At 36.8% G+C, this 24,985-nt stretch overlaps 1 protein-coding gene across 27 annotated transcripts in view; it reads left to right on the top strand.

The window, feature by feature from the left end:
• The window catches only part of LOC106998842 (uncharacterized), a 181,696-nt gene that overhangs the window by 42,562 nt on the left and 114,149 nt on the right, over positions 1-24,985 (top strand). For 15 of the 27 annotated variants that reach the window (XR_013418397.1, XR_013418400.1, XR_013418405.1 and 12 more), the window contains one exon: positions 23,407-23,518. The exons of 5 other annotated variants lie outside the window; for them this stretch is intronic. Coding sequence is in view for 2 of the 22 variants with exons in the window: in XM_078004967.1 (XP_077861093.1) it covers positions 23,721-23,793 (73 nt within the window). In the remaining 20 variants the exon portion in view is untranslated. Of the gene's footprint in view, positions 1-23,406; positions 23,519-23,718; positions 23,794-24,985 lie in introns of all 27 variants that reach the window. 7 more of the 27 variants (XR_013418396.1, XR_013418402.1, XR_013418403.1 and 4 more) reach the window with 1 other exon arrangement.

Here is a 24,985-nt window from a genome sequence, read left to right on the forward strand (position 1 = left end):
TGTCATCTTGGAGATTAACCATTTTATCCTTCCTAAACTTTAGAAACAATTAGAATTTCATTGCAGTGGAAGCTGAGAGTGAATGCTTGCTCAGTACTATATGGAGTATACTTTTCATATTATCAGTGGCAAAATTAAAGTCATGAATCCTGAGTCTTTTTCAAAGGAGAGACTTTAGAGGTTATTATACAGCTGAGTAACCCTGGCTCTGGGCAAGAGAATTATTTGAGGCTGTGGTCACCAAACACATTAACCGTAAGAAACCATTTAGTCTGACATTGAGTACCTCATTCTTATATTCTCCTGGGAATTATGAAACTCTCTGGGACCCATGTGTTCTGTACACGAAATCTTTTTTATTCCCCTCTTAGCTTTAGCTAAATACCAATTGTATGCAATGAGATACAATAGACATTGCAAGTATGTGCTAGAAAATCAATTGGTATTGATGCTCTAATCAGCAAGGCTGCAGCTGGTATGTAGACACACCACTGGAAATGGTGATTAAGATCGTATTCAAAAGCATTAAAAAAAAAAAAACCCACAACGTTTAGATCACTGTTCAGATAGATTGCTGTTTTGCTGGGATAGTAGATGATTTGGGAATCTAGTGGTACTTCTAGATGCTGCTAGATTAATTTATAAGATTTTAAAATAACAATCTATTTTATGTGTTAAATTTGTAATATATTTTTATTTATATACTTATAGGGTATAGGACAGTTATTGTTCGTAAACAAACAAGCAAAAGTTCAAAGCTCCTTTGATGCAGCCAACTTACCAGCCTGCCAGATACTGAATATAAGCTGAATACACAAGAAAAGGTCAAAAAAGAAAAGCAGTGTGGTGACTGTTGAGAACACAGTTGGTGAAGAGATTGAGAAGGCAGAGAGAAGAGAGAGACAGTGACAGAGAGACTGTCAGAGGGGAGAAGAGAAAAGGAGGAAAGGAATGGCAATGAGTTTAAAATGATCAGGAGGAGAAAAGCCAGTAAGAATTATTATATGTCAAGGAAGTTTTCAGAAATTAAAGAAATAGGACAATGAGTGTATGAGGCAGGGCTTCCTACTCATGAGCTAGTGATTAACTAAAAATACTAGCTAAAAAGTTCTTTCAGAAAAAAACTAAGAATGAAAAGAGGCTTAAACTAGAAAAGGTAGTTGTGTTCATAAAACTATTTTCTAATTTAGATCCATTTTCCTGTCAATACCTTTAAGTTGTACTGAAAATATACTGATTGAAAGTTCAACCATTATGCAGCCATTTGTCACTTAACAATAGGGTTACATTCAGAGAAATGCATTATTAGCTATTTTGATGCTGTGCAAAATCATAAAGTGGACTTCCACACACCTTGATGGTGTAGCCTACTACACACCTAGGCTGTATGCCTGTTGCTCCTAGGCTGTAAGCCTGTACAGCATGTGACTGTACTGAGTACTGTAGGTAATTGGAACATAATGGTAAATATTTGCGTATCTAAACATAGAAAAGACACAGTAAAAATACAGTATAAAAGATTTTTTAAATGGTACATTATTTCCTCACAATTCATACAAGTGTGCACTTTATTTTCCTGGCTTCCTTTTGTCACTGTGGAGAGTAACCATTTTATCCTTCCTAAACTTTAGAAACAATTAGAATTTAATTATAATGGAAGCTGTGCTTCCACTATAATGTGCAGGGCGCTTAACCATGAACAGAGCTTGCAGGACTGGAAGTTGCTCTGGGTGAGTCAGTGAGCGAGTGGTGAGTTAATGTGAAGATCTAGGTCGTTACTATACACTACTGTAGACTTTAGAAACACTGTAAACTTAGGCTACTCTACATTTATAGCAAATATTTTTCTTTTCTTAATAATAAATTAACCTTAGCATACAATACTTTTTTACCTTATAAACTTTTTATTTTTTAATTTTGACTCTTATGATAGACTTAGCTTAAAACAAGCACATTGTACAGCTATGCAAAATATTTTTCTTTATATCCTATTAAAATTTTTACTTTTAAAATTCTTCTATTAAAAACTAAGACACAGACACTCACATTAGCCTAGGCTAACACAGGATCAGGTTCATCAATATCACTGTCTTTCACCTCCACATCTGTCCCAGTGGAAGGTCTTCAGGGGCAGTAACACGTACAGAGCTGTCATCTCCTACGATAACAGTGCCTTCTTTTGGAATACCTCCTGATGAACCTGTCAGAGGCTGTTTTATAGTTAACTTCTTTTTTATATATAAATAGAAAGGGTGCACTCTAAAATAGCAGTAAAAGTATAGTATCGTAAATATGTAAACCAGTAACATATTCATTATCGTTATCAAGTATTATGTACTGTACATAATTGTATGTGCTAGACTTTTATATGACTGGCAGCGCAGTAGGTGTGTTTACACCAACATCACCACAAACACGTGAGTGATGTGTTGTGCTAACATTACGACGGCTACGACCTCACTAAGTGATAAGAATTTTCAGCTCCATTATAATCTTACGAGACCACCGTTATTATGTGGCTCATGACTGTACATAGTTTTCCGTTCTTAGTATTTTTATAAGTAGGAAATATGCTGGATGTTTAAAATAAATGTAGGTACAGAGAGGTCTACATATCTTTGACATACAGCTAAGCTCTAGTCTAGAATTATCAAAGCACAACTGGAAGATGAGAGAACAAAACTATAGAATGTGAGTGTCTTTTAGAAATAGTGACCATCACAGAAAAGGCAGGCTATTGATATTATCTTAAGCTTAGGGTTTTAGGAAGGCAAGTTTCTATTGAGAGGAGCAAAAATTTGGCACTGGAAGCATTTAACAGTAGATTTTTAAACCATAAAACACAGCATACCTTACCATGTATGATTTTAAATAGCAGTCAGAGGATTTTTTAAGAGAAAGTGAGGAAACTCTGGGAAAGAGGAAATAGCAACAAAAATTAAAAACTGCAGAAAACTTACTAATTTTTAAACTACTTTTAACTGTAGTTTTCTATGTGCTCTTCACAAACTACTCAAAGATAAACCAGGACAGGAATTATTAAAGCCTTTTTCATAGATGGGGAAAATAAGACTCAGTAAAAAAGAGACTTAGTTAAAGTCACATAACCTAGTGGACCGAGTAGTATTAGAACTGAGGTCTCTAGAACTCTGCTGTCCAATATGGTAGCCACTAGCCCCACGGTGCTATTGAGCACTTGAAATGTGCCTAGTTCTGAGATGCACTGTAAGTGTAAGATATGCACTAGATTTCAAATATTTAGTACAAGGAAAAAGGAATGTAAAATATCTCATAAATAGTTTTTATATTGATTACATTATATTGTGGATATATTGGGTTAAGTATTATTGAAATCAGTTTCATCTGTTTATAGTTACTTTTTTTTTTTTCTGAGGTGGAGCGTCACTCTTGTTACTCAAGCTGGAGTACAATGGTGTGATCTCAGCTCACTGCAACCTCCACCTCCTGGGTTCAAGCAATTCTCCTGCCTCAGCCTCCCGAGTAGCCAGGATTACAGGTGTGGGCCACCACTCCCGGCTAATTTTTTGTATTTTTAGTAGAAACGGGGTTTCACCACGTTAGCCAGGCTGGTCTCAAACTCCTTACCTCAGGTGATCTGCCCACCTCGGCCTCCCAAAGTGCTGGGATTACAGGCGTGAGCCACCATGCCTGGCTTCTATTTACTTTTTAATATGGCTACTAGAAAAATGGAAATTACTAATGTAGCTTGCATCATACTTCTATTGCTACTATAGGCACCTCATTCAGTATTTTTCCAGAAAAATAAAGGGAAGAAAGAAAGGAGGGAAAACTGGTTATTATGGTGTTTGAAGCAAAATATTAATCCTTCAGTTAGAGTGTGCCTCAGTTTTATCTATCATTTAAAAAATTCCGTTCCATAAAAAAAATCTTTTAGTACCTAATATTTATAAGGGTGGTCCAAAACATTATGTTGAGCATTGCTTTGATGAGAGGGGAAAAGGATCCTAACAGAAGGAAAGAATACCTTTTCTGGGATTCTTGAACTGTATTTACTTGGAGGGAAGCATAAAAAAGAAAGATTCTCTCTTAGACTTTGAAGGATCTCTTTTAAAGGAACCATAATTAGTGTGGATGTGAAGAACCTGAGACTTTCTTGGCTGGGCTAGGATACTGGTGTCAGGCATCTATGGGCATTTTGGCATGTGCAAGGAGGGGGCATTCATGGTCCGTTATAAGCACATCCAAACTAATCCCACCCACCCACATGAAGGAGGACCTTGGCTGAGGACACATGAATGAAACACATTAAGGAGTAGCTATATGAAAAACACAGCACGAAGTAAGGATAAGTACGAATAGTGTTAAAAAAGTAATGAACCATGAGATCTCTATAATGGTCTTTTAATAGATACACTGTTGAATAACACTGATGTGCACTAGGTTAGTTATAACTGACTACAACTGATTTCATGAGCTTTATGGCCAATGAGCATCTAGTTCTTAAAGAAAGGAATGAACCTACTGCTGTCACTTAGAACACCCTCTACTAATTACTGCTACAGATTCGAGTCTCTGAAAATATTAATATTTTTACAACAGTTTTCAAAACTTAGAGAGCAACAAAGGAAAATTGAACGACTCTAGCAATTCTTCAAGGTTTGAGCCCAAGGAGAAAAACATATTTATGTGATATCTGAAATGAAATTCCACGTTGAAAATTCTAGATCTATTTGAAATCTGTCATTTTAAAATTAATCACTGTTTTCCTTTAATACAGTCTGTGTAAAGAATCCCAGTTCACTTCTGAACAGTTCTCCTGCCTTCCCAGATACATGGAAATTCACTACTGTTGCTGACAAACAAAATGCCACAAGATTTGTCATACAAATCACATTATAAGAGGTTCCAAAAACTTGACAACGTTGACAGTTGTTTTCAGCAAATGGCTGCTTTACTCTGTACTGTCAATGTTGATGTCCTTGTGCACATGTAAAAGAGCAATGTGATTAAGGCAAGCTTGTCCACGCTATATCTGAGCCAAGTTTTCCGTCTCCGCGTGGCACTGAAAGATTGCTCAGCTGTTGCAGATAAGGCAGGAATAGCTAGCAGATTTCTGCCATTTAAAAAAAAAAAAAAAAACATTCTCTGGGCATGCATTTCTGTAGGAATTTACCAACATCTGCTGCTGACCTAAAGTTTTCTATAGAAGTGGCATATTTAATTTATATAAGTAATTCACAATGGTATTGGTCAAGACTGATTTCCTTAGGAAATAATGAATTGCATTCACCAAGAAAAGATGGGTTGAAATTTAATAACATTTATAGTCTCTAAATTGTTATTGGAGCTTCAGGCATCATACTTGTTTGGACTATCCTAAATTTATTTTCTGCATGTTCTCTAAATTATATTTCAGCAGAGAAACTTTTTAGAAAAAAGAATAAAGAGCTAAGAGATTTTGATGATTCCACAGAAGGCCTACACTTCACACTTATCTTTTTTTTTATAGGCTCTTTGAAAAATGTTTGATTTTTGGAAGCTAATTTATTCTGGAAGAATTTTGTAGTTAAATTTCAGTGTGATTTAAAATTGTCATATGTGCTATCCTCAAAAGAACATACAGGATTTAGGTATTTCCTATAGTCAAGGTAACTTTTGATAACCTCGGATTCCTTTTTTAATTGGACATCAGTTTATTTACCATCTTAATGACCATTTTTCATTTTAGAAATTTGTTCTCTGTCTATATCAGGTTTTAATTGTTTCTTTTGAAATATGATGCTCCTCAGGTAAAAATACAAAAGTTAGTTCTGGCAATTCAAACCAGCCTCGTGGTAATGCATTTGTTATTTGATTCATCTATTCTTACTCTTGGTCACCTTCTAGTACAGCTGCATGCATTAAGTGTCTGACTTGTCTTTGAAAATCTTAAGCCACATTCTTTGGAACAGTTGCTTCAAGTTGGTTGAAATTCTCTGTGGCACTTTTTTCCATACACAGGAGCCAACAGCCACCATAGCAGACACATAGTTTCCAAGAACTTAGGCATGGTTCATGATTCCTGAATCTCAACAATTTCTTGTAGGAATTGGAATGCCATGTAAGGTGTCAGAAACCTTTGTGCTGTAAATTATAATTTTAAAAGTATACATTTGTACTGTAAAGTTAATTTGGCATATGTAATTTTAAAATATTTTCATTTTTGTAACTAGCGGAAGAACACAGTTTGAAAACCTACTAATAAAAAATTTAACCCAATGGCCATGAGCAAGTAATTATCTTAAAGTATTAGATAAAAAATTCTTTTAGGAAAATTTCAGGATGAAAAGAGAGTTGAACTAGAAAAGCTGATTGCTTTTATAAAACAACTCGTTATTGTCTAATCTAGGCTCACATTTTCCTGTGAACACCTTTAGGTTGTACTAAAAATACAGCAATTGAAAGTTCAAATTTTAAGTCTCAAATTACTGCCTTTCAGATCCATTGAGGCATCTAAAAAATGGGTCAAGGTAACAATGCATAATTTGAAAAGTTAGCAAAAATTTGCTGGTGAAGAAAAATGAAAATCTATATAATTGTGATAACCTTTAACTCCTGTCTTATTTCCATTGTTCCATTAACATTTTAGGAAACAAAAATTCTTGTGAAACATTTGCCACAGCTTGCTTCTTTATTTTTACATAGTCAAGGGAGAAGAAAGGAGAAATTTCGCATAGAGTGTTTGGACCCTCTGATTAAGCAACTGATTTTAAAAAACATGAGTGTTTATAAAAAAAGTCAGAGTAAATACAGAAAAGTGAAATGTATGTCAATAGATAAGAGCATGCAGATAGGAAAAACATGGATATGCTTTGTTTTTCAGCCGACAGTTTTGATTTTCACAAATTTTTATTTTGTAAACTTTCCTTAGAGTTATATTGATAATGACATTTTGCTCTTGATAACAGCTTATAGACTGGAAATAAGACAATAATGTATGATTTATGACATTGGTGAAGTTCTGGTCTTAGCCCTATTTTAAATTTTAATTTTGGGTTTAATTCCAAAAGTGTGTAATCTGTCTAGAGCCCAGATCTTCTCACTACCAATATCTTCCCAAGGCTTTGATTTAATCAATTGATAGACAAAGGCAAACAGTGTGGGGAAAATAAAACCACTATTTGGGTGTATAGTTTAAAAAGAAATTTCTTTTCTTGAGTATATCCAATAATCATGTTTTTTAATAAACATTTTGAGTTTACCCTCTGACACAATAGTTTTCAAGAAGTAAGGATAAGTTGTTCCTCGTGGACTCCCAGGAAATATCAGAAATATATTATGTAACTATTAGTTTGGTACAAACATAATTGCTATTTTTGCCATTACTTTCCATGGTAAAAAACTGCAAATACGTTTGCACCAACCTAATAGCTCAAATAAGTGTACTTCTCTTTATCCTATTATTCCGCAAAACCATAAAACTCCAATTTGCAAGGTGACTGGATTTACTGGAGAGTGTGACGGCTTCTCACTTGCTTTTGAACTTTCTCATGATACTGAGAATTTCCTGAGACAAAAGTGATGCTATCAATCATACAATAAATACTTACATGAAAGTTTTATTGTATATTCCTGGGATGTGCACGGTGAAATCTCTTTTACTGAATATTTCTAGAGTTGGGAAATATTTTACTGGTTGGTTGTTTTCTATTTCATTTGGCTATGCTGCAAAGTACTAGTTGGCGTATGGCAATTAAATCAGGTTTAAAATAAATAATCTCCTGTGGACAGGAGAGTCTTTCTCTCCAGTGACCGAATCTTCTAGAATAAGTTCAAGGCCCTTCTGCTCTGACTGCATTACTGGGAAATGGTAATGTGTAAGGATTTATACAAGAAGTGCAGGTAGAAAGTAACTAACTACAATGGAAGATTAAAAAATTGAATATTTCATTGTTTTGACAAGGTTATCAGTTATGATTAAGAAGCTACGATGGCCTGATGTCACCTACAAGATTAAGTCTAGATTTCTCAATGTGGCACATAAAGACTTCTTGCACTGCCTACTTTTCAGACTCTTCCACACTATTTCTTCATAGCTGTACCAAGCTATGAAATACCACATACTAATCATGTTATGACCATAGCTGGAATGTCTTCCATCAGAAAATCATCTCAGTTTTATCTGCCTTAGGAACATGTATTAAATCTTTCAAGATAGGGTTCAAATGGCATATCTTTGGTGAAATACCCCCTGAACATCCAAGGACATTAGTAGGTCTTTCACTTTATTCCTGTTTTTGGCACTTATGCATACTGTGTTACACCGTATAGTACTTAAAGATATGCTTATCTCCCAAGCTAGGCTGTGAGCCTTTTGAGTGTAGAGATTATATCGAATCCATTTGTGTATTCCTTGGACCTTGCATAGTGCCTGGTTTGTGATAGGGTGCGATGTCAATGTTTGTTAAAGGAGATGTAACTTTGTAGAATATCTGTGCCCCAGCTTCAGTCATTATGGAGAGTCCACCTGTCATCAGAATTTCTTGTATTGGGCATGTTGAGAAATCTATCTACAAATGAAATACTCTTCATGCATATCATCGACATTCAAGAGCCCTTACAAGGTTCATTTACCTTAAATGATGTATTTATCTTCATGTGCAGTTTAGTTTGTGGGGCTAGAATAATTGCTTTTAGCATCACACTTAATATAGAAAAGCTAATTTGGGTCCACTGCAACTTATAAAGAAGTAGCAGAACCATATGCCCACCATTTTTATTTAAAAGTATTCCATGCAATTCAGAACTAAAGTTGGTAGAGAAAATTAACAACAAAGCCTAAAATACTAATACCTCATATAACAAGTGGTCAGTTTCAAACATGACGCTATAGCTAGGAATCAAGAAATAATGAGAAGAGCCTAAAAATGCAAAGGAAAAATAGTTCACAATATCAATAATGGTAAAAGAGCCCTTCATTCTTCTACCCAGACAGAGCCTATTCTTATTCTACATGTAGTTCTAACAGGCTTTTGTTTGTTTCCATGTTTTTAGAAAATTAAAGGGATGAATTACTCAAATTTGCAATCACAGATTACAGATTCAGGCAAATGAAAGAAACAAGACATGATAGCTGATAATATAATTTTAGAAAGTCCAAGAAAATACTATTAAAAAATAGATCAAAAGGCTTAGATCGTGGGATTATTTCAGTATAGTTCTACCTAGTCTGGCCTTATCTCCAAATTAAAGGCCAATTCTTTCAGACATTTCTTGCCTCTTTCTCTACCCCATTAGACCATTTATCTGAAGAGAGACCCATTTGTCTCTCTTCTCTCAAGATTCCTTTCCTGGAACTTGTTCTGTTAAATACATACCATCCTATTTCTCAAACTCTTAGTGCGGCCTTTAGAGGTGAGCATACCTGAAGATCCAAGCACAGGGTAAAAATATGAATTTAGCATCTGGGTACATCACTAATATCTCCCTGCACACACACACACACACACACACACACACACACACACACACTATACATATATATAAAAACTCCTGCTTCTGAATCCCTGGAGCTCCTACTAGTTCCCCGTGGAGCTCCCAGACAAGCTCAGTCTTCACCTGCAATGCAGACACCGCCAATACCTGCCCTGCCAGGCCACTGGATGTGCCAGGTCTCAGGGCACAGTCATTCCTATCTGGCATCTTCCACTGCTGACAAATTCTGACAACTTGACTGGAAATTTGAGGTGATAACTTTTAGAAACTCTGGATTTTGTAGCTGGCTCATTGGAAATCTCCAAAGAAATTCCCAGACTGACAATGGCTTTGGAAGTTTGAGGAACGGCAAATATTACCACAAAAACTGTAGAATTTTCACAGAAGTATTGTCCTATAGACCATGAACTGCAATGGAGACAATCTCCCTTATCCAATGAATGATTCTCCTCTAAAATGCCATATTGTGACTTTCTTTACTTGTGTCACTGGTTGTCATTACCTTCCACAGACAAAGTTCTTCAGGGTTGAGCCTGTGTCTCTGTACTGCTCTGCTATCCAAGATAAGAGTATGTCTGGGGCTCCTGGGGCTTTAGTGTGTATAGCATTGCTTTCCTGACATGAATTTTGAACTACTAGTGTTACCACTTTCCACTTTGTGATAATTTATTACTCTAGTCCATGCTTGTGTTTTAGATCAAGCTCTCATGGTACAATTCAGGCACTTTTATGTGCATTCCTACTTGCTTAGATAAAATTACAACACATGGCTTCATAAGTACGATCTGTAGGTTCACGAGGAAAGGCTTACTTCCCACCATCTCTCTCACCCGTCTCAGTGAATTGGGTAACTCTAACAATTCTCTGCCATTCATCTTGGTGGCAAACATCATCTCCAAGATCCCGTAATTTCCACTGCCAGGGCTGTCACAACTATGCTGACTATATGGCCATCACTGAGGACCAGTTTAAGGCCCTTTGAAAATTAAACATTATTTTCATTATTTGTCAACTGTTTAAAATTATTCTATTTGCTCTTTGGAGCCTTGAGAGCTTGTAGTCTTCAGTGAAAATACCTCAATAATACCTAAATGTTATGATTTCTCCAGCTCTTATTTTAGTCGATGAAAATAGGTGATTTTATCACCAATGAGCTCTAAAGTTTCTTTCAGTTCCTCTGATTCTTTATTTTATATAGTTTTCTGTTTAAAACAAGTCTCAGGATGTTCGGTTCTGTTTCTCATTTGAGCAGTGGTGCCAAAGGGATGGCTTCTGTCTCTGAGGTCATCAGTTCGGTTGCAGTTTTTATAGGGCGAGCTGATCACACCAAGATAACCATTTGGTAATTTTTTTTGGCACGAGTCTAAGATTTAATTTTTTTTAGCTGAGCATATGGCATTGTACCTAGGTTTTCTTGGCTTTCTTTTTGTTGTATTTTTAGATTTTTACAGACACTGACACCTTTAAGAGGGGTGGGTAATACACTCGCTAATGTTTCTTATTGTATTTCTGAAAACCTGTGTCAGAGAATACTCTGTCTCGAACTGGGAAGATGTGAGATTCTTAATTTTAAAGAACTCCATTAATATTGGTAGATATTTTTTTCAAGTCAGAGTAACTCAGAATTTCTCTAATGCATGTGTGACATCTAATATACATTCAGAAAAATGAAAAATCAGTATTTAAGATGGCTTTTTTTGGAAAAAATTCAGCAAAAATGAATTAACTTTATAAAAAATTACTCACTTCATTGGCATGAAGTAAAATGTGTCATAAATAATAAGTACTCTCTTATACCATTTTATTGATTTAAATAAAAAGGAGATAGTTTAAGGAATCAATCCACCAAATAGGTACCTCATACATAGAAATTATGGAAACTGCATCTCTTAAAAATGTAATCGAGTAGAATGAAAAAGAAAAATAAAGTGTTAACAAATGAATATATTGCATAAAATTACTGGTAAGACTGGTAAATTCTAATTAATAAAATCTTCACAATGATTCTTCAACAAATGAATATTTACTAAATACCTGTAAAGTTGGAGTAGTCAGTATGACTTCTTAAACTGTCAAAGATATGAGAAAATATGGATGCTTTTTTTAATAATATGTATGCTTTGAATAAGTGCACAGAATCAGGCTTGCTATTTTGAAGAGTTAATAGTTTTATAGGAAAAAACAGTCACAAGAAATGCCCATTGAGGCACATATTAAAACTCTTAACTGAAATTAATAATGTTTTTAAGACAAACTCCTTTCTGTGCTTTAACTATGGTGAAAGTCAATTATGTGCAAGCATTAACTCTAAAAAAAACTTCTTCAGAGTGTCTGGTGCATAACGTGAAGTAAAGCTGCATGTTTTCCAGTCTGATGGCAGTAATGCAGGTTCCCTAGAAAGAAGACAAGGAACAAGTTTTCAAAGAAGTGAGCTTTTGCCTGCAGTGGCTGAGATGACTCACTCATGTCACAGGGGATAATTTCACTGCAACCATTGAGAATTTTGTTATTTTCCTTCTGGGAGAAGGAATAGATGGGTTTATTTTAAGTACGGGGCAAAGGGATTGTTAGTGGGAATTCTACACAAAACTACACAAGATGTGAGCTAGACAAGAATCGTTCATATTCTTAAGATAAGTTACTTCAAAACATGAGTATAATTACCCCTAAAATGCCACTTTGAGTTGCTTTATTTTTATTTTATTTTATTTTATTTTTTACTTTGCTTTTTTTTTTTCCTTTGAAGGTAAAGGAAACACTTAAAATAATGACTGGGGTTACTGGTATTTATAGCCAGAGTTGTCCAGCAATGCCTCTTTTCATCTTCAAACAAACAGATGACCATACGTAAAATAACCATTGTATAGTCTGAGTACTTTAAATCTGGCTTTTATGTTTGGAATGCACCTAATATCACCTACAAAGATCAGCGCTGCTATCCTCAAGCTCCTGCTTTGCTTGAGAGTCCACAGAAGACACAGAAAACTAGGCTGCATCCTGTGCGCCTGCCTTCCTGTCAAGCAACTTACCTCAGGCTAATGCATGCAGAGATAGGTCAGATTGTGTCAGGGTTCTATGCAAACTGCCCAAGATCACTTGGGACCCCACTGGCAGCACTGAAAAGCATTGCTGAGTTTACAGTCTCCTAAATAGTTCCAACCTGTTGTTGAGAGTCAAGCCACGATGTAGAAAGAATCGCCTCACTTTCCCAGGGCTGCTTCGCAGAGCGAGTGGCCACTAGCTCTCCCTTCCTATGACCCCAGTGCTGTTTGGGTTTGCTCTCCAGAAGAACACATAGATACATTTGCAGCTGGTGGGGGCACTGCTTTACTGCCTACTGTGGAATGCATGCCAAATAAAAACCATCGTGATTTGAAATAGGCAATCTTATTTGCTTTTTAGGTTACTCGGATGTTCAAACATGCATAATCAACCATCGATATGAGAAATTCTCCTTTAAGCTCTTAGTGTATTACAACCCATGACTTTTCAACTCAGGGAATGATACTCATTTCTCTGTCTGTTCCACACAGCACAACTTCTTCTTTATTGCATTTAGAATGGTGTAACTGAAAGGCAATAAGGAAAGGCAATATCATCGAGTGGTTCACATTACGCTGAATTTTATTGTAGTCTGGCATTGTGAGTGAACCTTTGGAATCCTTGAAAGCAGCATAAAGGCAGAGCCTGCTTCTAATGGACTGAAGAAAAATATTCTGACATAGTGATAAGTGAGGTGACTTCTAGAAATCATGACTTGAAACATTTTCTGAACAAGTGCTGTTTCAGTTGTCCCAATGCACGGAATGGTATTGAAACAGCCTGCTATAGGCCAGAACCACTTAATTTTTTTTTCCCTAAGGGCAGAACTTCATTTTTAAAGTTATAGAATGATCCACAACTCCAAATTCCAGCTAAAATTTCTTTTCTTCCATTCTCCTCCAATTATTCTCTCAAGCTATTATATCAAAGGTATTAGAATTTAGGTGCTATTATCATATTTACTTTAATATGTTTATTTTCCAATTGTAAAATGGACACATAAGAGATTTTTATAATTATCAAATGTCTAATTTTTAAACAATAAGTCATTTTATTGTCTTCATTCTTCTCTGCGTTTGAAGGATATGGAGTTGCGTATTCTTAAGGTTTGGATTGTTTTAGGGAACTAGAATAGATGTATTTTTCACCTCCTATGAGAATTTCAGGATCAGTAATAAAGGGCCAATCAACACAGGGACATCTCCCTGCATATTATGGTTCAAATCAGAAATGAACACTTTTAAAATATGACTGAGAGTCACAGATTTTTACAGGATGTCAGGAAAACAATCTCCCCCTTTATTAACACAAACAGAAACTATTTTTTCCTCTTTCCTCTCCTCTCTACCACTGCCATGTTCCTGTTCTACACTTTTCCCCAACTAACCTCTTCTGTTGTTGTGCCTGGCACATAGTAGGTGCAGAGCAAATATTTGTGTGTGTGAATTAATGAAGGAAGGACGTTCAGGATACAAGAACTGCTTGATTCACTTGAGTCAGCTGGCTGTTAGTAGTGTGTTCGGTGTATAAACTGGATACGTTGTTGACAACTTTTTTTGCTCTTTGTGTGCATAAGCTAAGAATAAACAGCACTGAAGGGAAGGGAGTGCTTCATTCATCGGGGGATTACACTATCATAAACTTACCGAAGTGTACCACACAGAGCCAGTGATCACAGAAGACAGGCAACCCAGGCCCTGTCATTAAATATAGAAGCCTGTCTTCACTGTTTTTATCCAGACAGACTCTCTGTGTTTTGGAAATTTCCACCACACTTCCTTTTGAGTTGCTCCTTTTCTCAAGATACCAAGACTATTGCTTTACAAAAGTAGACTTGGTCTGGGAATCTGGTAAAATGAAGGCTATACATTTCCTCATCCCCCGCAGAATGTTCAGTATTTCTTGCTGACTTTTATGTCCCTGTCTTTCATTTTGTTTTTGTTTTATGGTTGAGATTTTTTGAGTCTCTATTCTATGAAAAGTGGCTTCTTCTAAGTGAAAGTACTTAATAATAAGAGAGTGCTCAGTTTGCAGTCAAGACTGCAGGGAGACTAGACACTCTGACATTCTGTTTTAAGTGTTGAGGTCCATGACTAAACAACTCCTCTTTCTCTAAACCAAATAAAAGTCTTATCATCTCATGTATGTATCTTTAATCGGACACCAATCATACATGGAACATTAAGGAGAATAGGTAAAGTTACCTATGGTTTGCCAGAAATATTTCACACCCAAAGGCTCAATACTTTCACCTGTGAATCATTTTGTGTGTGTATGTGAGAGGTAGGAATAGTCAGGTAACATCTTTGTTTTGGGTTAAAGGATATACCATTTAATCTTTCATACAGTACTGAAAATATTCATAACAGTTTTCTAGTTCAAAGGTGCTTTAATATTTAATGCAGTATCTTAATTACATTTAAAAATATGTTTTAAAAACAAAATGTTTAAAAATTTTTAAAAATTTTATTCGATAGCTTTTAATATTACTAAGAATATACTAAAATAAGAAAATGGGTGAGAATAATGGTGAAGCCATAGCAAAGGCAGAGATGTGTCCCTTCTGCAGAACTGACAACAGGACAAGCAGGCTGTGAAGACTTAGCCCTCTGAACAATTTTGGCATCCCTGAATGATCTCTAATGTCCATTAGGCTTGTGTTACAGATGCTTGTTTTCCTTACTTTTCTGTAAGGCCTTACAGTAATTTAAAGTAACCAGAATATGTTTCAATTCCTTGTTACCTGAAAAAGTCAAACATACTCATGTTATACAGGTAAAATAGAATAGTACATTATGTGAAAGTTATTTGTAAACTGTCAAATTGTGTTCAAATATGAGGTAAGGTCTGAGAAGCTTAGGATGTAAATTAGTTTCTAAACTTAACTTTTCAAGGGAAAATTTATTTGGTAATTAACTCGAATTTTAGTTGCAATATGTATTCCTTGACTTTTTGAAGTAGCCTAGAGGTTGTCAGAACTTGCAGATTACAATAGTTCTTTACTTACTTGAATATTGATCTGGTAATACTGAATACTGACAATTTAAACTCTTTGGCAGAAAGTGCTCTTATAAAACTTCTAGAAAATTTATTATTTTTAAAATTTTTATTACGTGTTTATTGTGCACAACATGGTGTGTGTGTGTGTTTTGAGACGGAGTCTTGCTCTGTCGCCCAAGCTGGAGTGCAGGGGCACGATCTCAGCTCACTGCAACCTCTGCCTCCTGGGTTCAAGCAATTCTCTGCCTCAGCCTCCCAAGTAGCTGGGATTACAGATGCCTGCCACCATGTCTGGCTAATTTTTGTATTTTTAGTAGAGACAGAGTTTCACCATCTTGCCCAGGCTGGTCTTGAACTCTTTACCTTGTGATCCACCCACCTCAGGCTCCCAAAGTGATAGGATTACAGGCATGAGCCACCGTGACCAGCCCACAACATGATGTTTTGAAGTATACATACACTGTGGGATACTTAAATCCAGCTGATTAACAAATGTGTTACCTCACATAGACATCATTTTTGTACTGAGAACGCTTAACATTCACCATCTTTTCATTTTTAAAGAATGCAATCTATTGTCATTAACTATAGTCACCATACTGTACAATAGATCTCTTCAACTTATTTCTCCTATCTAATTGTAATTATGCATCCTTTCATCCACAGTCGTGTTGATTATTATTTAGCATAAATTGTTAACAAAGATCTCTTTTTCTATTTTAGAACAAATTGGAAGAATGTGAAATGTTATTAGACACAGGCACAGCATAGCAATAGAAACATCTTAACTAAGAACCTGGAACTGATAGAGAAAGCAACCAACTTAAAGGGCAGACAAGACACATGGTTATAATACAGCAGTAGGTATTCACAGTGATGACACAAGACAAAATAATTACATTTTCATTCTAAAACCAATTTTTAAGGGGGCAAGGGCATTTATTTTATAAATAATTTAATAAAAAATGTAAAATTAAAGTGTTTAGTTGTTTATGTACTCAACAAATATTTATTTGGAAAATGCTTGTCTGGTGCACATCTCGTTAATGAGGTGATCCTGTGTTTAGAATTGAAGGCAGTCCTCATCCATTCTCTCAAAAGGTGACCTTCTTTGTTCTTCTTCTTTTTTTTTTTTTTTTTTTTGAGGCGGAGTCTCGCTCTGTCGCCCAGGCTGGAGTGCAGTGGCGCGATCTCGGCTCACTGCAAGCTCCGCCTCCCGGGTTCCCGCCATTCTCCTGCCTCAGCCTCCCGAGTAGCTGGGACTACAGGCGCCGCCACCACGCCCGGCTAATTTTTTTGTATTTTTTTAGTGGAGACGGGGTTTCTTTGTTCTTCTTATAGCTCACCACACTTAATTTTCAGAGGTTTTGACATAAATCAAAAACATTCTTTGGTAGATTGTATTGTATTAAAACACTTGTCAAAAGTATAAGCATTGATATCTGGAATATCTGGGAAAATGTACAATAAAGACATTTCTTCTGGTCTTCCTCTGATGGTAATATGTTCACTATTATACTGATGATGTAAGCTATGCATGTAAACCTATGCAGGTGAAATTCTGCTAAAGCCAATCCCACCACAAAACAACAACGAAAATCCCCAAATGGCATCTGAAGATCATGGGAATTCTAAGAATGTGATGAAAATGTTTTTAATAATATATTGAAAAACAATTTAGTGTGTAAATAATATTTTATAGTAAATGCTTCATTTTATTCCTTCCATATACTTGTTTGTTTAGTGTCTGAAGGTTGAGAAAGGAACTAGAATTGGCCCACCCATCATGTGACAGTATGGCCAGGAGGACTTACTCTCTGCTCTCCTCCTCTTGACATGCCTCAAACACACCAGTCATTTGCACTTGGGAAATCAACCCTCAATACCAAATTACTCCTGCCAACAAAATAGCCCAATCAGCGTGCAAAGCTGGTAGCAAGCTGGGAGAGGCCATGAGAGTGATGCTCACATGGCTCCCTCTGTTTCCGTTTCCCCAGGTCTGGGCACACACTGCCAGTGGCCCCTAACTTAGAAAGAGGCTTGATTTAAACCATTTCATTTTCTGCTCTCAGACTGGGAATTTATTTAATATGAATGTCATCATTATACCAAAACTCATCTGTATTCTAGCAAAAATTTGGATGATCTATGAAGAATATTGGAAGGAGAATCTACCCGTGAACCCCAAAATACTAGACCACTGCATACTCAGTTCTGCAATTTTGTCATTTTAATGGACTCTTCAGAGTGCCAAATCACCAGTTCTACTGACTATACAAAAATTGGCCATCAAGATGTCTGCCTCCAATAAATTGATGCTGTTACTTCAAGTTATCCACTTTGGGCTTAGAGACTGAAGGCCAAAAAGCAAGCAATTTTTATGGTAAAAAAGTGCATCAGGAGGGCAACTACATACAAAGTTACCCTCCCAGTTTGACCCGTCCTTAGGTTTTTATTGCCTGAACTGGCACCAAAGAAACTCCTTGAAAATAACACATTCCTTGTCCATTCAGTGGTTAATGATGCTTAAAAAAAAATCACAGTTTGTGACTGTGACCTAAATTATGCCAGAAGCTGTAAAACCATGGTTTCTTTAAATTCAAATATGACCCACATGCTTTAAAACCACTACACTGACCCTATAGTACTGTTGCTGAGTGTGCGTGTCCTCACATAAACACACACACACACACACACACACACACACACACTCCCCACTTGGCATTAAATGACTCGATAAAAGAAATGGTATTTTTCAGACTTCCATGTTTAAAAAAAAGGCTCATGAAAGAGATGTAAGTGAGCTTTAAGCCAAACATTTGTTTGGCTTTGCTGCAGCAGGCTGCAGGAATGTAAACTTTTTTTTTTTTTTTTTTTTTTTCAATGACTTCAGCTCCTAATTTGAAAGCTAGGATTTTTAGGAGTGAGCAAGAGACTATATTTGGCCAAAAAATTCTGCTGGCTTTCCTTAGCCAATCTGCACATTCAAAACAATACTTCTTTATCAAAAAAACAATAGTCTGTTTTATTCACAGCACATGTAGAAGTTGGAACATCGACTAAATTCCACTTTCTTCTCTCTCAGTGTGTCTGTAACCAGCTAATGAGCTGCAACAGAGCCTGGCCTTCATTTTCAGCAAATTAAGTTCATCCCTCATAGGAATTGTGGTCTGGCTGTGGCACCGCTCCTAGGTATGGGTGGGATTTGTTTCTTCTACCAGTTGTAGGTTAGCCACATGGGTACGTGCTGTCGCACCACACAACAACATTTTCTCTATAATAACCAGTCTAAGTAGCCTTTTACCCCACAAAAGTAGATCCCATTTAATTTACTTTGTGTTTATAGCACTCCCTCTCAAACCGCACCATTGGCACAGACTAATATTTATACAACTTTTTATTTTAAACTATTTATTTGGAGTTGAGACTTCAGTAGCACTCCCTGTCAGATTCATTGAGCATGCTTAAATTCAGGATACTGAAAATGTAAATTGGGAAGAGTGATGTATGTTCTTGGGATTCTTTTCTCCGGTGCATGGACACCCACACAACTCTCACTGTAGTAAAGGGAGGTTACACATGTGTTGATAACATTCATATTACTGCTGGTAGGAAACTGAACATTGATGGGTGATTTTAAGAGATTGCTTTTGCCTATTGTGTTTCCACATTTCTTTGCCAATATAGTTGGTGAAATTAGTTATGCATCATGGATCTAAAAACCTCTCATCCAAAAGTGTCAATGTTGTAAAAGATTTCTTTTCATACACAAAGAAATGTTACTTTACTCCATTATTTTAATGGAAGTTGTTAGTCAAATACACTTTTGCCACAGAAAGAAAGGGAAAAATATTCTTAATTTTGTATCTGACCTCTGCTTTGGGGCCTTACTTTAGGTTACATTTTCCTTAAATAAGGCTTTTCTGTTTTTTGAAGTGAATGATGGGATGTTAACTTTAAATGGACATTTAACCACATAAAATATAGTGGCCAATGGTTCATTTTTCTACTCAGGGTAGACACTTTATTCAGTTAATGATATTTAAACCTCATTTTCTATGAGATCTGTCTGTTGTTCTTAAATCTGATACTATTTTGTGATTTAAAATGAGTGTTGGGTTAACTTTGTTTACAAGTAAGGTATTTATCAGACCTTTGATTCTCTTTTACTTTCTTCTTTTGGTGAACATCTATCCATTTCCAAGACCCACTTATATGTTATCTCACCAAGGAAATTTTTTCCATCTTCCCAAAGGAGAACAGAACCCCATTGTATTGGAATAAGTTTTTTGAGATATGAACCAAAGCTGCTGTCTTCCTAATATTCTTATAACCTCTGCCCCGCCTCTGCATTCAGGAAACCAGAATAACTTAGAGAGGGACAGCAAAGGAAAACAAAAGACAATAAAGGAATCGATGTCTTTGTTTTGTAACTCAAAGTTAAAGTTCAAAATTAGAAAACAGATTTGAAGGCATAACGGGTCAATTTCTGTTGTGCCTTCCGAAGAAGAGAGTTGAGAAAGAAAGAAGAGGGCTTAGATGCTTTTGGGTATCTGCAAAAAGACCCAGACAATGCCTGGAATAGTAAAGAAGCAGAGAACTTTCAGGGAGTAAGGGAACAGTCTCTAAGATGAAGCAGGACCTGGGGAAGTCTTGCTTCTCCGCTGAGGAAGATGGACCTAGACCAGTGCAGAAGGGATGGCAGCTTCCCCGTAGAGCAGTGAGGACAGATGATGACATGAAGACTGGACTGCTCATTCTCACCTTCCCTTCATAATCCCTGGCACTTTTTAAGCTCCTTGGAAATTAGAGACAATCCAGGAGAAAGGGGGATAGAAGGAGACCTTATTTCTGTTACAATGTGAATGGGAGCTTCAAATTGAAAATAAAATGTTATGGAAAAAGTGAAATTATATATATATGTAAATATATATATATATTGCACATCTTAGCTTGGTGGCTTCAGGTTTCTGTACATCAAAGGAAGTCATTGTGCCTTTCTCATTGTCATACTCTGGTATTGGAGACTGTGCAACATATATAGTAGGTATGCAATAAACAGCTGTTAACAGAATGAATCAATACTTTGTAGAGTACTGCCAACTACTCCGGAGCTTTGATCTGGCTCCTCTGGGAAAAAAAAGAAAAAAGAGTCCTGCTTTATTTGTGTCTGTTGCATGCCAGCTTGGCCTGTTTACTCCTGTGGTTTCCTGTATTCCAAAACAATGCAACGTTGCTTGAAATTACACTTGAGCATTTTCTAGAGCATTTCTTCTGTCCATCCTACTTGCAGTGACTCCACTTCAGTTCCTTGTATGCCAGCTGCTGCAATAGCTTGCTGTCACTAAACATGTACATGTGTCCACCCCAGAGGAATTAAGTGGGACCACATCAATGCTAGGGAACTGGCTGTCTTCCAGAACTGCACTCTGGGTCATTCTGTCTTGTGCTTCGGTGAAGTCTTTTCCCCCATTGCCTTCCAGTGTGGAGAGGGATAGGGCACAGTCTACAAAGCAGAAACAGAATGCCCAGTGTGTGGGTGGAAAACTTCCCCTTTCCCTCGTGAGTAGAGGAGACCGATTCAGAGAATGTTCCACTTATTCATGCCCTTCTAGTGTAATTTTTCCTCAATAGTTTCTCTTTCTGTCACCTATAAACCAGAGGGGATAGCCACTGGCATACTGCGTTGTGTAGAATGAGGGGGACTGTTCTGTTTCCTCCTTCAGCTCTTGTAAAGCACCTGCCATTTCCCTGACGCACCATTTAAACTTCAGTGTTCACATCTTGTAAGTCAAACTTGTGTCATCCAAAAGGTTCTCATACACATTCAAATGTTAATAAATGCCAATATCTTGTTCATGACCTTACACATAGGTCTGAAATATTTAAGAAAATGTAAACTACACTCCTTTTTACCTCCACTCTTCTCTCATATATCGGTTCATATATTTCTTGTTTCAAGTAGCAGAGAACCCAATTCCCACAGACTTAATGGGCATGTAGGGGCCTTGTAACTGGAAGGTGGTGTGGTGTAGGTGGCTCTGTTGTGTCAAGAAAGCATGATTGTTTTTTGTCTCTTCACTCTGACTTCCAGGGCCTCCTTCACAGTCGTGAGATGAATTCCAGCAGCTGACACAAGGATTACCCTTTGCTTTTTGTTCGTATCCTATAGACACATGGTATGGTAACTACTAAGGGACCTTCCTTCTCAGAGCCCTCTGGAAATATATATATTATTTGAAATATATATACTATATAATGTATTAAATACAATATTTAATATATTATATATAATATATACATATTTATGTGTACATATATACACACACACACACACACACACATGTTTTTTTTTGAGACAGAGTCTTGCTGTGTTGCCCAGGATGGAGTGCAGTGACACCATCTTGGCTCGCTGCAACCTGCATCTCCTGAGTTCAAAGGATTCTCTTGCCTCCGCCTCCCTAGTAGCTGTGATTACACGTGGCACCATACCTGGCATATTTTTGTATTTTTATTACAGACTCGGTTTCGTCATGTTGCTCAGGCTGGTCTCAAAGTCCTAGCCTCAAGCAATCCACCCGCCTCACTCCCCACAAAGTGCTGGGATTACAGATGTGAGCCATCATACCTGGCTTGGAAATATATGCTTAAGTCTTACCTGCCCAATTTTGAAGCACATACACATGCAATGAGTCACTCTTCTCCTTCAGCATTTATCACTTCTACTATCTCTTTGGGTAAAGTAGATAAAAGGGAATGAGGACACTATAACATATCAAATTGGGCCTGAATGAGATTGCAATGAAGAATATACCTCCAGTTTGCATTCCAGCCCAGGTGACAGTGTGAGACTCTGTCTCAAAAAAAAAAAAAAAAGAAAGAAAGAAAAGGAAAATACACCTCCAGTGACACAGGCTTCAGCTGCTTGCAATTAATCACTCTCAATTAATCAATCAATTGACGCCAATTGGGCTGTGAAAATAGTTGAGTGAAGCTGTGTTCAAGCTCTGACCTTACTCTTTACCAGATGTGTAATCCCGGTCAATTAATTTACCTTTTCAGAAACCTAGTTTTCTTGTTAAGATCAAATGAGATATTTGCAAAACCACACTAGTAACTTCTGCGTTCTCCAAAAGCCAAGCATTATTATTATTGCTTTTGCAAACGAAATCAGGAGATTGGTCTTCATTAGGAGTTACTTCCAGATCTACATTTATAGGTTTTACAGTGTATCAGTCATTAATTTTCTTAAATATCATATTAAGAAAATTATTTGTGAAGTATTTTTATTTATAGATGTTATAGTATTACTAATACATGAACTTTAAAAAATAATTAGAATTCTCAGCACATCCTAAGAAAAACTTTTTATTCCATAACTAATTTCAAATTTTTGAAACACAGATGTTAAGTGTAAAGTTAATTGTTTTACAATTTTGACTTAATGACCACGAAAAACAATACCCGCCTTTCCATTTGAACTGCCTTAAAACTCAGAGTTGAATTCAGACCTTAGCTGGAGAAAGGTCTATTTTAGATTCTTCTAATAGCTATCTCTTTGCTTTTTAAATTCATCTTTGTTCTCATTTACTTTCAACTGATTCATGCTATCTATGTATTTCAACATTTTGAGTAGCTTCATATTCTTTATGGAAATTACAAAAAGGAAAAAGAAAGATGTGAAGGTAGAAAAAAAATACAGGAGAAAGGAAAGAGTAGAGAGGGTCTTGGAGAAGGAATGACAAACTCTGGGCCGAGCAGTGGCTTGCAGACAAGAAGGAATCGATTCGAGACAGATGGTTGGAGAGAAGGTACTTACAGGTGCCAAAGAGAGGAGAAATAAGATTTGGACTGAAGGTCATGACAATGAGAAAGGAGATCAGGGGATAAGCTTAAGAACTTTTTCAGGTGAACAACAAAGAAGACTTGGAAACTCAGTGATCAGAGACTGGAAATGATGGTGATGGAAAGTGGAATATCAGTGATCCTGAACATTCAGACCTCACTGATCTCAGAAAAGGTACGAAGATGGGGTGGACCAGGACAGAGATGGTGCTAGCCAATTTATGGAAAGCCCTTAACTTTACATGAATAGTCTTATTTAACTCCCCAGATAACCATTTGAGATAATTAGAATTCCTCTTTGCAGATGAGTAAATTTTAAAAGAGCAGGGATTTTGTTGTTGTTGTTTTTTGAACTGGTAATCCTGACTTATACAGACATGACAAACTCCAAAAGGAAACCCAAGCAGCTATTTGACTCACTTATGAAGTCACCCAGTATGGATGATTCAGGTAAAAAACAATTACTCCTCTTTCCTCATCAGATATCATGTTGTGATCTTGCATGTGTATAAGAATCTGTGTTTGGAGAAGGAATTATTTTTACTGCAGAAAGTTTCTTCTTTGTGTTGATTATGTAACATTAACTTCACTCATATAGCAACTTGGATGTGCCTGGAAAATAGCTCCATTATTTTGTCTATAACTATTCTGGTTCTCTTATAAATATAGAGTCCTATGCATTTTAAAATTCAGTCCAATCCAATAATTAAAACCATCCCTTTAGGTAATGCTGTCTCTTTTGGAAAACGTGCCTAGTCTCCCAGATTTTTCAGCCTTCTGTCCACTTCCAGGCACCCCTTCAAGTGTCTGGGTGCTTTCACAGTTTGGGAGTGGTAGGGAAGAGCTGGTATTCTTTGGTGCAGAGACCTATTGATCCTCTGGTTTTCGGGGTGCTGTCCTTGTCTATTGCCTTGCTGGCACTCATAGCTGATCTAGGCACCATTTGTGTTAACTTGGTCAACTCCCCCTCCCCTTGGCTTTGGTTGGTGCTACAGAACGCTGTCTCTGCTTTATTCTCAAATGGCTCCTTGGTGGAAAGCTCAAACTGAGCCTCTGCCATGGAAGCACCTTGCCTGCCAGCTCTCAACTCAGCTGCTTTGTCAATTCTCTTGGGGCTTAGATGTGGGGTTTTGTAGAAATTCCTAGTCTCTATCCAGGCCACACTGAAACTCAGAGGAGTCTAGAAAGCCATTCCTCAAGGTTAATAGATGAGTTCTCAGCAAGGACAGCTGCAGAAGGTTGCATTCTAGAGTCAGCTATGGAATTTGGGATTGCTTTTCCCTTGAGCTTCCCAGCACACAACTACTAAGAAAAAAGAAAGCCAGAAAGGGAAATTGAAATGCAGTCTCAGATTGCTTTCCACCTTCTACCATTCTCAGCCTCCAGAAACAGAAGGGATGGGCTTAGCTCTCCTTTAACTTTATACTGAGCCCTTGTACATAGAGCAACAAGCCTCGTGACCTAGAGAGTTCATAGGTGGATGGCATCCTCTCTTTATAATGAGAGTTCTGATTGAGTCCTTTAGGCTTAGTTTTGAAATTTTAAGTAGATTCTAAAAGAATTTAGCAAATCCATTCACTCTCCCCAAAGCCTTGCTTTCAAGCTAAATTCTTATTCTTTCCTGACCTAAAGGAGTAAGTTT

This window comes from Macaca mulatta, chromosome 6 (genome assembly GCF_049350105.2).
Source record: "Macaca mulatta isolate MMU2019108-1 chromosome 6, T2T-MMU8v2.0, whole genome shotgun sequence".
In the NCBI taxonomy this organism is placed as follows: domain Eukaryota; kingdom Metazoa; phylum Chordata; class Mammalia; order Primates; family Cercopithecidae; genus Macaca; species Macaca mulatta.